An 18,349-nucleotide genomic window follows, 5' to 3' on the forward strand; every position below is an offset into this window, starting at 1 on the left:
GAGAAAGTTATTTTAGCAAGGACATGAACTTAAAAGACTAAAACTTATCAGGAAAACACTGACATCTGAGAAGTTATGAAGCTTTATCTGCAGCTATCTTGAGCTTTAACAGGTTTACCTTTGTTGCAAAATTTTACCTTGATGACAAGGTAATACACATAGCCATTACAAACAGGTTGGTTATTCAATGACTGAAGAAACAAGACTGGGAAACCAGAAGACCACGCAAACATCAAATGTTGGCCAAACCCAGTAAGTCAAAATTGTTCCTCCGCACATAAAAGCAAGAGTCATGCAGTTGAACTAACATACCTTTAATCATGTGATTTGCAATCAGTTACAAAATGAACACTTCAAAATCTTTCTAAGCTACAGGAACTGCTAAGTCGCATGTCTAGAGCTAAGAAGAATATTCCTGAGGCTTTAGAAAACAAGCTTCTAAACAGTTTCAAACTCTATTTGCTTTTAACTTTTTAGCTGCTCTTGATTTAAGGCACACATTACAGAACATGCCGCAGATTCTTCATGGCTAAAACTGAACCCTGACATGCATAGATTTTTACCCTGAGAAATACCAAACCGTGAAGCAATGCTCTCTTAAAGACACTTCGTTCTATAACCTTTTACAAAGAGACAGTTATCAAATCAAGTTATTCTGCCAGACTTACCACTGTAAAGCTCTGTAAGGATAAAAACATCAAAAGCTGTAGTAAAGGTTATATTCAGTATTACAGACTGATCAGACCAAGCCTAGGACATGTCATAGTTCAATGACTAAAGTAATATTTTTTCTCCACTGCTGGATGGAGAAACAGAGGCTTAAAAACAGGAGGAGGCGTAAGGAGCCATAAGGAACCTTTGATCTGTGTTTAAGAACTGCAACATTGGTTCTTAAAGATGTAGTAAAAATTCCTGTCATTCCAAGAACTTAAAAGTAGTTTTTCAAATCCAGAGCTACAAGACAACTGTTGATCCCATTTAGCACGATGACTGTTTTCAGTACACACATATAGTCCATGATAACTGCAAGTATCATGAATGTGAAGAGCTGAAACATTTGCATAACAACTTACTGTGTAAGTGATGGCTGCCAACATTCCAATCACAGTCAAGGAACTAATGGAAAATGAAAGAGCAGTCAAGCCATCTGCAGGAAAAAAAAAAAGCCTGTTAAAAATCCCTGCAGTAGAGGTATAAGAACATTTCTTTCTGAATTGAATTCCTCAAGATATTTAAGTTCATTAGTCCATTGCACCTTTCTCCTGACCAACCCTACAGGCCTCCTTCCAAAAAGGCCAAAAACTTGTAGATAATAGCACAACAAAATCCAACATCACAGCTGAAAACCTTCCTTTGCTGTTTTTGCTAGATAATATCAAACAACCTTGCCAAAGCTAACAGCAATATGTTCCTAAAGTTCAGATGCTACAGCTATGTTTAAAACTAGAAAAAAATCCAAAAACACAGTACTATTTTCCCCGTTTTAGTACTTGTGAAAATTCTACTTATGTTCTGAAGCTTACAGGGGAAAAAAGCACAACAAAAAACACCACAAAACCAACATAAGTAACCCCCATTTCTAACATATCACACAATTTACTTTAACACCGTATTTGATGATCCTCCTCTACATGTATTTGGAATCAACACCCAAAACGTTTGAACTGTGTTCAACAGAATATTAAGAAACTAACTGGCTGAAAAATTTATAATTGTATACCCAAAGTAAATTATCAGACTCTGCCTCAGTGGTTGAATCTGGATTCTTTTTATAATTCCACTATAAACCAAATGGACATTGAAAAACATCCAAAATTTAGATCTTTGTATTTCTTGGGTTAACTGCAAAAAGACAAAGGAAAAATAAAATAAAAAAATAGGGCAACAGGGCCACTTAAGGAGAACAGGTAAAAATTTTGTTCTCATTTCTCCAGTTCTTCTGGAATACAGAAGAGCTTTTTGCAACATCACTAAGTGAGGATGTGCTGGCTATGGTGTAGCTCTACAAAAATCCTGGTGGGGGAGGTCCTGGCAGACAGCAAACTGAAGATAAGCCACCAGTGTGCCCTGGCAGCAGGGAAGTCCAACAGCATCCTCAGCTGTATCAACAGCAGCATGCCCACCTATTATGGTAAGAGACCATACAGGGAATATCAAAACCAGTTTTGAGGCCCTCTACAGGCAAAATCTGAGCAAGCCAAGAGGAAAGCTAAGGCGGTCAGAGGTTGGAGCACACACTATGCATACAAGTTGAGGGAGCCAGGCTTGTTTAGCTGCAAACAGAGAGCACTTTGGAGATACTTAATACAGCCTGCCTGCTTACCAGAGATAGAGCCAGGCTTTTTAGTGGTGCATAGCAGCCACGTGAGACAATGGGTGACAATGTATACCCACAGTGCCTAAGAGATTTTTTCCCACAATGAGATGAAAGAGTCTCAGTCTTAAGATGTTTTTCAAGACCTAGTTGATAAAGCCCTCCACAACCTGGTCTGACTTCACAGCTTCTTCCTTTGAGCATGAGATCCAACTAGATACGAGGTTTCTTCAGTTTGAACTATCCTATGAAATTAAAATTTGCAAGAGAATGCTGTAAAGTCAGAAATCAAAACCAGACTTTCACATCCATTCCAGCACCTTAATGATTAAGCTTTCCTATAAACAAACATTAACTCTACTATATTTTCATAGCAAGGACATGTACAGAGGTGAGTACTTAACAGAAAGTCATATCAAAGCAGCCTAGAAAAATGAGCTTACATCTCAGCTTAACCGCTGTCACTACCTGTATAAACAGTTTAAAAAGCATTTTCTATGTTGTCAGAATCTTTGAGAAGCAAGAGAAACATACACAAGGAGACAGTCAAATAATGAAAAAGTTACAGACTTGTCCTCCCTGTCTCCTGTGCTGGCAAGCACAGCATGTAGTGTGATGAAAGATTCTGGAAGGATGTCAAAGGCAGCAAGAAGGGCTTCTTCAAATTTGCAAATGTTAAAAGACAAAGCGAACTGTGGACCTGCTGCTGAATGGGGCAGGAGCTCTGGTGACACAGGACATGGAAAAGTCTAAGTAATTGAATGTCTTTGCCTCAGTTCTCACTAGAAAGACCAGATTTCAGGAAACCCAGGCCCAAAAGACCAGGGTGAAAGGCTGGAAGGGAGATGCACCCTTGGTGGAAGAGGAAAAGGTTAGAGATCTTAAGGTTAGAAGTCCCAGGTTAGAGATACTTAAGCTGTCTGGATGTACTATGGTGATGGGCCCCGAAGGGATACAAGCACTGACAGAGCTGCCAAATGTCATTGCAGGGAACTTTTAGTCAACAGAAAATTCCTAGAATAATGCAGAATACAACTTGACAAAGGCTCACAGCGTTCTATTCTAAAATATTCAGACAGAAGCCAATAATCTGTGATACACAGCAGGAACGAGGCACAAATATCAGAATACTTATGCATTTGGTTTCGTGTTCATTAGATAATTTTTAGTTACCATTTTTCTGGATATATTTTTGAACATAACATGAAGTCTATCTTAGCTACCTATAAGACACTTTCTTTTGACAGAACAGCTTTGTTCTGAAAACACACCCTGCCTAAATACATGAATGGATAAGCTACAGGTTAAATATAGCTTAATGGTGTTTAGCCTTCACAATAGTTTATAGTCCTAGCATAAAGAAGTAAACCAAATGCAAACAAAATTTTAGAAAAGAACAATACTAGGAGAATAAAGGGCAAAACTTATAATACCCATGGAATTTTTCTGTCTAATTACACAAAGCCACTTACAATATAGTACAATATAGTCTTATTCTTACAGTGAACAGCAGCATCACATTTAATTAGGTAAGCATTTGGAAACTGTCACACAAAAACATACCATACTGAAGTTCACCGATTTTAGGGTATCCAAGTAACATTTAAAAGCTGCTTAAAGTGAAGACTCCACGGAAGAAAGAACCTTCCCCTCCCCACCATTAATATCATAGGGCACAACACTGAAATCCTTGCTGTCAACCAGGGACTATACTGAAAACAGAAACTACAAATGTCTCTTCTCTGTACTTGAAAGATAGTTCTGATTTATTTTTGTCTGAACAGAAAGAGAACAATCTTATTGCAAAGATTTAGCAATTTACATAAGCAATTAGAGTCAGGTTAGAAGACTGACACCAAGTTAGTTTTCTTGTTCAGTCAGTGATGAGTATGTCAGAATAAATAAGCAGCAAGTTCCACAAAGCTCAGAGCAGATCTTAAACTTACGACTACTTCCAAATTCTTCAAATAGGAGCTTCACTTTCTCCCATTCTGTGGAATTCTTCTTGTTGGGAATATCCAAAGGAACAAAAGCACTGTAACAAAGCAAAAAAGTCATCTGAGCCCTATTAACCAAATATCAAAAGAATCCTACTTTCAAGTTAAGAAAACAGAAATCTATTTATTCTGGAAGAAAAATTGTATGGCACCAGTTTCAAAAAAAGATTTGAAGGTAATGTTTCATTTTATTCACATTCCCCTCAAACGCTATACTTTTACCAGCAGAGTACATGTGAGTGTGTGTGCACAGAGTCAGGACTGAGGTCAATGAACAAGTCATTTTCTATTTACCAGTCCTAACAGAGGTAAGGACCCTACACTCAAGCATCATTAAAAGATACATTAATCTCATTTACTAACCTGGTCTGACTTGTTTAAAGTCCTTTTGCTCCTCTACACATCAATTAAGACAAATTCTCTTATAAATCCACACTTCTGGAAGCTAGAAACAATTACTGATTACCACATCAAGCTTTAATTAAAGCTTAAGGGACATATTTACCTTCCATCACTACAACTGAAATAATACATCTGGTGCATTCTATCCCTTGTTCTGTAGCTGGCCCAGACAGTTGAACTCCAGAGTTGTTCATCAAACATTTTTGTCCTTCCAATAATGAGAGACTAGCAAACAGTGCTCAGGAGAATGTTAGGTAGAACAGTGCCCTAGCTGACAGCATCCTGCTGTCAGTGTCCCCATCTGAAGTCCAACAGAAGAGTAACTTTTCAGCATATCCATAGGCAGAACAGCTAGCTATGTAACAGATTGAAAACCAGTACCTCCACACCAATCTGAAACTGCAACTTCCAGATACGAAACAAAATGCCTACAAGACACAAGGAAGTCAGCTTTGGAGGGAAACATTTTAGATAAGGAATGCAAGAACTTGAACCAAAGTCCATAAAGAATGTTCACAAGTAACTTCTGGACTTTTGCAAGAAAGAGCATAATTAGATCCCATTTTCAATTCCCAACGAACAACTGAATAACAAGTAGGCATCTTCCAGGAGTATGCATCAGACTTCAAGTACAGAATGTAAGCACATGTTTCAAGAGTTACTGTTAAAATAACTGCATGTACTTATAACCATCATATCAAAACCAAAAACCAAACTGGTACTCTGCAAACAGTCAAAATTTTAAAAATTAATTTTGTTTTAAACTGCTTTATTTTTAGCTTCTTTACTGTGCAACAGGTAGATCAAGGCTAGCATTTACTTAGGTTGGTGTATGCTTTCTGGCTTTAGATTTTGCTCATCTGCCTCTAATAGTAAACTTTCCTGTAAAACAGCATCCAAGCAAAATGAAGACACAACTATTAAGTAAAATTTCAAGAGAAAGCAACACAAATAACTGTAGATTTGCTAGAAAGCGTTAAACTAGGAGACTGGGAAACTAAGTGAGCTCAAGTCCTTAAGTTTTAAACCAGTATGAATCTGCTCTCTGTGGACTACATGCAGGGAACAAATGACATGGAAGAACATCTTTGTATATTTATAACTTGCTTGCCTTTTCCTCCCCCCTCCAAGAGCAATGAGGTTAATTTTTTTTTTTTTTGGGTGCTGAGACCACCTAATCTGCAGCATGTCAAAGGACAATAACCAGAGCAGAAGCCACAGTATCTGTTATACACATTCTTCTATTAGTACTCAGTTGAATCTTGACTAAAGGAGATGGACATCTAATTCTGCTCCTGCTTCAGGCCCATGCACCAAGGGCCTCAGAAAGGAATGCAGGAGCTATAAACTCACACACTTTCTTCCCAAACAAGCAGGAATCTTATCTCCCTTCTCAAACAGGGTCACTCAACTAGCAGGAAGCTAGCCATCAGGCTAACAAGTCCACCTGAACAGACTTTTGGCCTCTAGCTTGACAGGCCACAAGAAAAAAGAGATAGGGTTAGCATGCCTACCCATCTACAGACCTGCACCCAGTGCAAGGATCTCCAAATCACAGCCCATCCACTGCAGCAGCACAACACACAGCAGCTTAGGCCTATGCCTAATGCATGCTGAGCAAGAAGAAACTTGACTAAAGTCTTGGCTATTTTTTAACACTGACTAAATGGTCAACATAGCTTGAGGGCCATAGTTAACTATCATCAGAATGAGAAGCTTCCACACTAAATAACTCCCATCTGTCATCACTGTGATGCAAGACAAGTCGGTCCACTCACAGTGAGTGAACAGAATACAAGTGCCAGCACAGGGTGTTACAGATGGAGCTGAGAATTCAGTTAATGCAAGCCAATCGAGCAGCTCAGCTGTGCTATCTTACACTTGGAGTTCTGGACACAAATGAAGTGATTAACTGCAGTAATTTTAACAACAAAAGCAAATTGCTATGCTGTTTAAAACACATCCTGGGAATAGTATGACTAAGATCTAGATCAATATGTAGGCTGCAGAACAAGGAAAGTAAATGCAAGACAAGTAGTTTAAAACTATTAACTTTTGGCAGGGCTAATAACACACAGATTTAGATGGGTCAAGTTTGATACTTTAATCAAAGAGTGCCATTAACTATCACCCTTTAGGATAATAATTTCTAACACACTAGATTTACACTCATTTCCTTAAAGTGAGTTCTATTACAATTTGCATAATAATTTATAGGCTAATTAGAAGTATATTCATCACTTTTACAAAGCTAATGGTTCTAGAAAATTTAAGGTAATCAACTGAATTCCAAACACTAACAGATAAGAAAACATTGCTTTTAGGACCAAACATTCATTACCCTCAAAAGCAAATCTTTTAGTTCAAACTAGATTGACGTAGAATGGTGCCTTAATGTAGATTTGTAGTATGTGCGGGAGCCAAGGAGCTTGAGGTGACAGAGTAAATAAACTACATTCCAGGAAAGTACATAGTTTCTGAAAAGGGAAAGGCATTACAAGTAAATAATTAGTTTCAAGTATCACCATAAGTTTGTGCTATACTTTGCTTTTAAGGATGCTCTACATTAAGTTATTTGTGTACAGAGCCTTTAAGTGCTGTTACAGACATGCACGTTTTTGCCACACCGAGAGGCAGACAAATGGACTAAGGGCCATAGATGCTACTCCTGATAATTCAGACAATGGAATCCTGTTCATTGAGCTGTGTTATCAACTTAGAAAAAACCTCCAAGATCATCTGGCCCAAACTAGTTACTATGTTTCCCAAAACAGTCTCATCGATCTCTAATGGAGCAAGACAAACATCCAGTTAAGAATAAGATATTCTTAAACTTCAAGCTTAATACAGCTTTTATGGTTTCTTTGAGGGCTGCTGACCAGCAAAGGGGTAGGAACTTCTTGTGTGGACCTGTCCTTAAAGGAACTAAGCTATTTATTGACCTGTTTTAATTATACAGATTACTTGTCAAGTCAGTCAGAACAGAGGTTGTCTTGATATAAGAACACCAGTCTTACAGAAGCACAAGAAGATAGACAATTAGCTAGGCACTTAACAGGAAATATTCCAGCCCCTCTTGCTCTTGTAATCTGTGTGCATGACTACTCTAGTCCATTAAGCCTAACCTGCTAAAATTAAATCCAGTAGAAGATTCCAGTCTGTTTTAATGTCGGTCTGATCCTGACCAGAAGCAAGACAATCTCCTGCTCTAAGATTGGTCTTTACTACCACATTCAGTTAAATCCCTCATGCAGAAAGTTTAGCTCCAACACTTTTTTCTCTCTCCTATCACACTGCAGACTTCTGAGGTTGCTCTTTGCCCTTGCTGTGCAGACAGTCGACTCACTGTGACAGATGACTTGTCCACAACAAGCACGTACATAAACGCCCACTATTTCACATAAATATACTAGAACCAAAGTCTACACTTTTTTCAGCACAGTCACCTCATTTGCTCCCTTAACTGAGCTGTTCAGTCTTGTAGTTTGCCTTAAAGGCAATTACATTCTTGTGCAGCAGTGTCTTAAGAAGCAAGGCTGCTTTTCTATTCCAAGGGCATCAGGATACCATCTTAAAAGAAAGCAAGCAACCTCACACATGTAATAGCATAAGAATTGTTCCAGTTAGAACCCAGAAATACTAAAATGCCTATCAGTATCTAAAGGAGTCCTGCTTCCCTGCAGCAGATACTGTTTAGATCAGTTTCAAGATGGGTTTCAAGTCCATACCTACGGAGAAGCATTGTCCAGTAACTAACTTAGTCGCAGGCCACCTGGTTTGCAAGTCAATCTCACTGTCATATGGCACAGTATCAGAGGGGGATCATGGATGTCTCTCTAATTTACAAGTTGAAGACTTTGAAGTACAAGGCTAAGAGCGCAGAAAACAATTCAAAGTCAAGAACTAAGTTCCATCTTACTGGCAGATAGGAACAAACATGCTTACAGCTATTGAGGACTCCGCTAACACTTGATACTAGAGATACCAAAAAACTTCAAGCTGGACATATTACACAGGACATATAAGCATGCCTATGATGTGAGTCAACAGTCAGATTCAGTAATATTTCTAAACTGCAATTAAGCTAGCTCCAACTCCTTTAATCTCTCATAATAACAAATATGTTTTAACTGGAAAGACAATGCCTTAAATGTTTAAAGAAAACTAAAGCAATATTTCAATAAGGTGGTATACAATTAGAAGCTTTAATTTCACTCTAGTTTCTACTTTGCACTCCAGTACTTTGATATGAATCATTTTAGCATCCATTTAAGTTTTACTAACTTGAATGCTGCAGTCAACATGCTAAAAAGCTTATGACACATCATATATTAGAAACATTCAATACTGGTGTGCATGTCATGCTTAATGGTGATCTTTAATTTGTAATACTGGTTGGAGTTCCAGCATAACAGCATTTGCTGCAAACAAGCTAGTCACTTCAGTAATGTCTGCCTTTTAAACGAGTGTCAGCAAAACCTTTACCATACAAGGCACATGTATGTCAAGTACAATGCCAAACTATACCTATGGACTTCAGAGAACACTTTCATTCAGCAAAGTTCTACGTTACACATCCTTATAATCCTAAAAGTTGTTTTGCAATGTCCATGAAAGCATTTAGCAGATGCAAAAGCCAGAAGGATCACAGAAACATCAGATTAAAGTTAGGATTCTGAATAGGTGTACATCCAATAGCAGGAGCTGTAATTCCAATTAGCAAGACAAGGGGCAACAGGTGCAAGCTGGCACATAGCAGGTTCCATGTAAACATAAGGAAAAATCTCTTACTGTGAGGGTGACAGAGCACTGGCACAGGCTGCCCAGAGAGGTTGTGGAGTCTCCTTCTCTGGAGACATGCAAAACTCACCTGGTCACGTTCCTGTGTGACCTACTCTAGGGGATCCTGCTTTAGCAGTAGGGTTGGACTAGATTATCTTTTGAGGTCCTTTCCAAACCCTAACATTCTGTGATTCAGTGTTATTCTGTGAAATTTTACTCTTCATTGTAGAGAGATATGAATACAGTCATGTCATAGGCCATCACATAGTTGATAGATGCTCACACTGCACAAACAGCCAGAACTTGGAAGCACAAGTACCTCTACAATGAAGAAAATTGTTTTAGCTACTAGTTAATCTTTTAAGCTACATATTCATTACACTGATTGAGTGCACCATAATCTACCTTTTAAAGCTTACACAGAACAAAGTTTTATTTAGGGTTCTATTTAGTAAATCCCTTGTTAATGTTCAATACAAATACTTACCCAATTAAGAGAAGAACTGCACAAATTGTGATGAATCCCAGAGTATATTTGAGTGCAGTTTTAACCTGCTGTATATTGGAGAGAAAATTAATGTATTAACATAAAATAAATCCAATGAGATTTGTCCAACAACTTACAGCAAAGCATACTTAGCATAACAGGTGCTCTACAAAAGAGCCTCCACGGAAAACATGAGTAGTTTTAGATATACGAGAATATATAATTCTGGCTTGTAATTCTCAAGCTAGGAGACTCTTAACAGTGACAGTGAATTATGCTTCCCTCAAACTATGCACTTGAGCTCCTAGGGCCAGAGGCCAGCATACGTTTGTTCACTGCAAAAACACTCAAAGAAAACTCTTATAAACAATGCTTTACATTATGGGTATGATTAGAAGTCTTCTCATGTTAAGGTTACAAATGAATAGAGGGGAAAAATCATCATCATGCATCATTAAGAGACCCTTTAAAAACAATGTATTTTCATTTCAGAAGTTAGCACCTTACCAGCATTTATTGTACTCCCTGCAATGTTCATGTCAAAACTCTTCAGTGCATTACCAAAATAACCATGTGCTAGCTTCAGGTAAATCACTATTGCCTATTTCATGTAAAAATGTAAATGCTAGAAGACATATAGTCTATATCAGAATCAGTATAATTTTCCTGTCTTCTACTTCAAAACTTGTTCATACATGTTTTCTGTTCTAAAGGAAATCTCATGTAAGAAATTTTGATTTCCTGTATATGAGAACAGGCTCAAATGAATTTGTGGGAAGCTTAAAAACCCACAGTAATACAGACATTAATTACTTATCTCATTGAAGTTTAATTTCATGTGAGACCACAGTGTTTAGACAAAATGTTATTAAGGGTTGCCTTAGTATTTTAAAGGAACTGTAGTAAGAGACCTTTAAGATTGTACTATTCAAGTTAGACAATCATTCTTGCTTTACTTTTTTGCCTGTATTTTCACTGCTTGGTGCATTTGCTGAAGTGAACTTACTGAGCACGTGTCGCCATTGTCTTCTTCCTTCTCTTCGTAATAGAAATAGACAAAGGGAATCCACAGAAAGACGCAGAACAGTATGATGGAGTACAAAGCTAGAAGAAGAAAGAATTTCATTAAGAGACAAAGTTATATGGGCACTTCAATTACTGCATAGTAATTCAAAGGAAAGAATCAACCATTAGTTCTCCCTCATTCTATTAGCCAGCATATGAAGCAATACTGTTTTGTGAACTCCAAAGGACTTACAGAATTAACCCTTTCAGACTATGGATTTCAGATCTACCTTAAATTCAGCAATGATAAAAAGACTAAAAGTAATCAACTTCATGCAGGTGATACAGAGGACTAGCACGCTGGGGAAGAGGTAGCATACAGGACAGTGAATAAAAGCTAGCTATGACATCTAGTAATGGAAGTTGTTCATAGGAAAAGCATATACAAAAATATAATAATTTTGAAGCTATTTTAATGACTGGACTCCATGTCAAGGGATGTTCCACTATTAACCTAAGTCCATTATAGATGAAAGGCTCTGTTACTGATTACTTCAACGCACAAAATAGAACAAGTCGTAGCAATATAGTATTATCAGTCAGCACCCCTTTTCTTTTTTAAAAGACAATTAACCAGAGATTGTAACAGATGGAGTAGCCACTAAATCAAAACAGTCATACTGTCATATTACCTAGATGCACAGGTGATTCTTTAGAGACTTTAAACCAACTAGCTGAACATAAGTCCTCACAAATACTAACCGGTCAGTTTGCGGACATTGAGAAAGTTAGCCAAAATGAACTGGACTGATTAGCCAGTGTTACAAAGCGAGGAGACAAATTTCAGATCAAGAATTTCAATATTACATCTTCAGCTCTCCTTTACAGGAAGTTACATACTTTTTAGGGCAAAATCATTTAACAAAAACTTATAATATGAACATTTAGGAAGTTTATTAGAAAACTAAAAATTGTCAAGTGGTACACTACAGTATTTGAACTGCTCAAGAAATCTACCCTAGAATAATTAACCAAGCCCTCAAAATGCTGGAAGTACCACACAAGCATGACTGATTGGGCAAGTAAAAGAGTCACCCCTTTAAGTGCATAAGTAAAGATACCCAGGGCCACACAAATCCTGTGATCTTTGGTTATTTTTAACTTTTGCCTCATTTTGCATTAGTGTCCTCCCATGACTGCCCAAGATAATCAACCCTATCTTAAGTTTGCAGCCTCTTATCTCGGTTAGTGGACTCCTTACAGTATCCATGTGCTTCAACTAAATCTCCCTCAGTATTTTTACTGGAGGTGGTGTAGAAGCCAAATAAAGTACAATTAATTCTTTGGAAACATTTCAAGGTGTAAGAGGTATCTACTGTTTACAGTGCCAAATTAGTATGGCAGTGTAACAAACGGAACAAGTTCTCAGTTCATAAGCTTTCTCACATTGGTCAAGAGTATAAAATTCAGGGTTCTAAGCAAATTCTGCAATGTAGCATTCTTAGACATACTAGAGCAGTACTCATCCTGCTTCAATATTGTGAATGCTTTCAGAAATCAAACCTCTCTAAAACCTGTTGGGTTTTTTTAGACTAGTCCCAAATCCACACTGTACTGTGCCAGCAAATTAAACAAGTTACATGCACCATTAATCAGAGATCAGAATAAACCGCCCACAGAGGTTGCTGCAAACACAGAAAACATCCTTCCTTCCAAGTTTTACTACATTAGCTTCAGCATACCTTACTTATACGAGGTACACCAATAGCTCATAATGGGACTGATCCATGTTTCTTCCAAAGGAGGTAAGGAGATACTCAGATTCAAAAGAATATCTATGAACTGTGTGAAACAAGGTTTCCATTTACCACACCACCAATCAAACACTGGTGCTACCTAAATGCCATTGCTGCTGTAACTTACTTCAAGAGAACAGTTCAGGCTTCCGATGCTAAACTTTTCCGAATTTAAGATGCTGGTGTTCAGTTACAGAATACTGTGTCTTGAATTTGTTTTACATAGTATGATTTATCATGACTTTATAAAACTATAAATTCTTTTCTTTATGAAAACTGTTTTCTGACATTTTCCTATAATTCTCCCTACCATCTCGTTTTCCAACTTTTGCTGATCTGCAGCTGTATATTAGCAGAAGACTACCCTCAATGGCTACTGACAATCAGCTATACTTATCTACTAAACTTTTTGTTGAATTGTTTTATTTACTTGGATTGAAGCTGTTGAATCAATGCGTAGCTTGTCCAGTCTTCACTAGCTTTGCAAAAGCCGCTCGTAGTACAAGCATCTGAACAGCACACAGTATTAAGCAAAGATTTCAACTCTGTTCAAGAAACACTACAAAAATATTTTCCACATACTGCCATTAATGTTACCATATGCAGTTTTTAAAAGGACTTTCACAAGTGTTTGGCAACTGACTTTTCAAAAAGTTTTGGAAATATATCTTAAGTCATCTAGTCCAAACTTCCAGGCTAAATGGTGCCTCTCAGCTCAAATGGTGAATTAGCAAGCTTACACCGCTCCCCTGAACCTTAAGTTAGAGACAATTCTGTAAAACAAAACCTTTACAGAAGTTATAACAATTCAACACTATGAACATGTGAATAAAGGAGTCTGTGTGCCAAATAAGTGTCCAAATTTAAGTATTCCTACATGTCAGATTTGACTTCCACCATAAAAGCAGTTGGAAAAATGACTCTACTAGTTCCCAAACCTACCTTTTCAGTAAAACATTGCAACATGCAGGGTTCACATAAAACCTGATCAAAGCCACATTAAAACAAGGATATTTTCATTCAGTAAGAACTTTTGTTGAACTAGGCATTGTTACCAACAGCGTTACCCCAATTTGTTCAAACTCATTTCCTTTTCCATATCCAATGGCTCACAGGATAACAGTGTTTAGGATTTTGTTTGCATTCCAGAGTATTTAAATCAAGTTTAGATGCAAGTCTAAGCAGCTCTAACCAGAAAATTGCATAAAGGTCTAGACACTCTCCCTAAGTTTCTTACCTCTGAAGTTAACATCTATAAGCTTCTCTTCATTGCCAGTATAAACAAAGCAACTGACTATCCAGATCAGTCTTAACACAAAGTTAAATAACTTTCCCTGAAGTCATTGGTAATCCAATTTGCAAGTTCTCACCAATGTTCTCCAATTTCTTGCCAGGAATGTATCAAAGAAAACCATATTTTTTTAACGATGTCACGTTAGCAGAAAACAATAAGGAAGAATTTAGCCCATATTTTTTGCAACTGGACATAACAGTCTTGAATCCTCTGGAAAATGGAGTGAAGTAGGACATGATGAAGGATCAAGCCTTTTAAAAATCCCACTAAGCCCACTTATATCAAGTCAACTCTCCTTTGTAATTTGAAGCTAAACATTACCCAACCTTTTATGCTCTTCCCTCAACTATCAAACCAACGTATTTCAACTCAAAGAAAGCTTACTTGGTAGCAACCCAGTTATTTTCCAGAAATTACCCGAGTAGCCAAAATCAACTCTGAAGGAAAGTCAGGCAAGTATTAGAAAATGAAGAGAATGAAATTGAAGAGAACAAGAGTAGCATCTGGTTTTTTATTTCAAAAAAAACCAAGCCACATCTAACCAAAGATATATTTATTTTCAAATTAGCAAAGTAAGGTAAAAAAGTTAGTTTCAGATAATACTGCTAAACTAATTAAAACATTCAAGAGCTAACTAGAAAGCTACAAGAAACACCTACCTAGCCACTCTCACACTATCTACAGTAGTATGTTAAAAAGATGCATGGTCTAGTCTCATTCCCTAACATACCAAATCCATGTCTTTCACACAGAACTTCTTCGATAAAGCCCTACAATGACTTAAAAATGATATTGTACTGGCTATTAAACTAGTGGAAGAATCTCCTGAAGTATATTTCTGCAAGCCTTTGCTAATAAAGCATCCTTCCATTCCTGTAATTCTCAATACAAGTTTGGAGAAAAAAAAAAAATATCATGAAAAAAAATCAGTGCAGAATGCAGAAGCAGAGTCAGACCAACGGTTCATCAAGCCCAGTATGGTTCTCTCAATGGTGACAAAAGGAGGAGATATGTAGAGAACACATGTGAGCTTGGTCACTTACTGCAGCTTCAGCCTTCAGGGCTCCCCATACAGCCAACACCGAAGCATCCTGACCTATGCCCTTTTTCTATTCAAAATTAATCCACTTCAAGCAGGTAAACGACATCAAGAAGCTAGCAGCAAGGCTGATGCTGTTGTGGTATTAATAAGCAATTACAGTACACTTAGAGCAACACTAAGTGTAACTGGATGTTGAAAATTCTCACCTGATCTTGCTCAATTATTTCTGTGGAAACTATTTCAGTTTTCAATCTCACCTAATAAATATGACGAGGTCAGATTTTCCTCTACCAAATTTGGCTTGGCCTTTAGCTAAACAAAATCTCCCAAGCTGAAATTCAGCATGTCAAGTATACCACAGGACTTCCTTCTAGATTCCAGGCTCCCCTACCCACAGATCTATTCCTGACACTTAAGGCATGGGCAAAAGCCACACTAAAGAGCTAGATGGTGTTTCCAAGTTAAAGATTAAATACTTGGGCTTTATACCTGCAAGTTCAAGGCTGCCTAAGTGTAGCTAAAATATTCAGACATCACTGTTTACTTCTAACCATGTGCACCAGAGAAATAGGCCATAAAGCACATCAGCATTCCACAGCAGTAGCAGAAGAAAAATCAGAATCTTATTTACTTGACTTCAGCAGCCAGATGCTGAAATGCCTTCCTCAGTAGCACTAAGATGTAAGCCTTCCCTGATCCAAGGAGTGATCCCACTTCACCCTCTCCACCATCCACCTGTCTTACTAAAACTCTTCTTTGCACCAGCACCAGTGTTTGCAAAACATTATGCTGGGTCACTTCAAACTTGCCACACTGACAGAAAGAGCCAGAAATCTCACAACCTTGCAGCACAGGTGGCCAACAGCACCCTGGGCTGCATTAGGAAGAGTGGCACCACCAGATGGAGAAAGGCAGTCATTCCCCTTGACTCAGTGTGGTCTCACTAGCACTTCAGAATTGGAGCTCCAAGTCCAGTTCTGGGCTTCCCAAGAACAAGAGACACATGTACTGATGGAGCCAGGCTCTTTTCGGTGACGTCCAATGAAGGACAAGGGGCAATGGATACAAGCTGGAACATAGAAGGTTCCGCAAAAATATTAGCAAAAACTTTTTCCCTGTGAGGGTGACAGAGCACTGGCACAGGCTGCCCAGGGAGGTTGTGGAGTCTCCTTCTCTGGAGACATTCAAAACTCGCCTGGACGTGTTCCTGTGTGATCTACTGTAGGTGATCCTGCTCTGGCAGGGGGCTGGACTAGATGATCTTTTGAGGTCCCTTCCAACCCCTGACATTCTGTGATTCTGTGATACTGGAGATTCCATCAAAGAGCAACAAGGATTAAGGGCTTGAGCATCTGAGAGAGCTGGGACTGTCCAGCATGGAGAAAAGATGACTTAGGGAGGGATCATAACCATTTTTATATAAATATACTGCAGCAGATTTCTCAGTGGTGCACAGAGAAAGGATAAAAAGAGAATGAGCAGATTGAAATACAGTAGTTTCCATTTAATCAAGAACTTGTATTCTGCCTGCAGTCAGAAACTGGAACAGGCTACTCAAAGACATAGTAAAGTCTTCATTCTCAGGGATAATCAGAATCCAACTGGAAACCGGCATAAATGAACTGCTGTGAATAGGGAGTATATTCAACTAGATTATCTCCAGACTTTCCTTTCCAACTTCAGCACTTCTGTGAGTCAAAGTGAATTACTATCAGTTTTGAAATTTTGGGCCAGCACATTACAAGCACCCACCAAATGCCAACAATGCCTCAAAGCAAGGGGGCAAAAAGCATAGGGGGCATGCTGCTGGAAACAGGACCACTTCTAGCACAAATAGTGTACTTCCATTTCAAGATAGCATCCAGCATTAATATTTAAGTGATACTTCATGCACTATTTAACTTGGCTCAATTTTTGAGGTCAATAGCTTAATTCCAAGTGCAGCTAAAGCTTTGTTTCTGCCAATTGCAGAAGTCAGCAGTCCTGTATATAATAGCAGTCCTGTATATAATGCTATATATAATAATAATATATAACTATAATGCTTCTCTTTGGGCACTCTTAGGTGAAGATCGGGGCAAATCCTTAAGTAGAGACTAACACCTTCAGGCAGTTCACAATCCTGTCAGCTAGTCACCTCCACCTAAAATAAGTATCGACTTCGGTTGCAGTTTTCTGTCCCACAGACATTATCTGAAGCTAAAAACTCACAATCCCATTAGATTAATGCTTTACTAATGGAATTGAAGTTCTCAGCCAATACTCACTTACAACAGATGTCTTATATTAAAAAAACCTTAAGCTATAATATTATACTCTGTATCTATTCAGACAGGATCTGCCCACACAAGAAGATTCAGCATGAGAATCATTCCAGAATTTTTCATCCATGGTGAATGCTCCACTGGCACCTGTCCTTAAGTTTACCTTATATGTTCTCTCTAGAAGTTATGTTATTTACATGTAGTAGCACAAACTCTATCATACACTTACTGTTGAAACAGCTCGGCTATCTGCTCTGTTGAAAACCTTGTCAGCATAGCAATTTTACAGAACTGTAACACAGGGGAAAAAAAACAAAACAAAACAAAACCAAAACTAAAAGCAGATTTGCATTTGATTTTCCCAAGCAAAATTATTCCAAGATACATTTTGGTTCATCCATCAGGTGAAAGTCTTAATAACACCTATGAGAATTTATAGTACCCATAGTCAAGTAGTACTGTTCTTCGTATTATACTACAAAGGATTCTTTAAAAGATTTGGTAAGGTTCCTATCAACAAGGCAAGGGACTGATCAACTGGTTTTTGACTTTTATTTTTCAGAACTTATGAAGGAGGAAGAGCAGCACATTTCATCAGCTAATGCAATTTAGTTACCCAAGGGCAAACATCTAATAGCCTGTTGTTCTGCCCACTAAAAGGGGTATTTATTCCCTGGAAAAGCTAACCTTCACACTCAAGAGTCTTGCAATAGCTAACAGCAAGTCAATCGAAGTGACAAAGATTTTTCCCTTCCCCTTAACTCCCCTATGATGTGACAGACTCTCAGCTTTTACTACTGCAATTCTATGGACTTTAATTTTAAATCAGGGACTCCTCTTTGCTCTAATTTAGACGTTCAGCTTGTGTTTCAAAACACTTTTCTGTGTTGTATGAGAAGCTTGAAGCACTATCACTGGAGAAGTGCTTCACTTCATAGCCAGTAAAACAGTTCCTGCCACAGAGTC

General features: G+C 38.0%; 1 protein-coding gene across 1 annotated transcript in view; it reads right to left on the reverse strand.

Annotated features, from left to right (window-relative positions):
• Positions 1-18,349, reverse strand: part of LMBRD1 (LMBR1 domain containing 1) — a gene marked incomplete at its 5' end in the record, with an annotated part of 61,233 nt that overhangs the window by 27,942 nt on the left and 14,942 nt on the right. Inside the window, 4 exons of the mRNA XM_009872641.1 lie at positions 1,074-1,147; positions 4,261-4,349; positions 9,983-10,050; positions 10,989-11,086. Coding sequence (XP_009870943.1) covers positions 1,074-1,147; positions 4,261-4,349; positions 9,983-10,050; positions 10,989-11,086 — 329 coding nt within the window. The remainder of the gene's footprint in view (positions 1-1,073; positions 1,148-4,260; positions 4,350-9,982; positions 10,051-10,988; positions 11,087-18,349) is intronic.

Source organism: Apaloderma vittatum, unplaced genomic scaffold (genome assembly GCF_000703405.1).
Source record: "Apaloderma vittatum isolate BGI_N311 unplaced genomic scaffold, ASM70340v1 scaffold17707, whole genome shotgun sequence".
NCBI classification, from domain to species: domain Eukaryota; kingdom Metazoa; phylum Chordata; class Aves; order Trogoniformes; family Trogonidae; genus Apaloderma; species Apaloderma vittatum.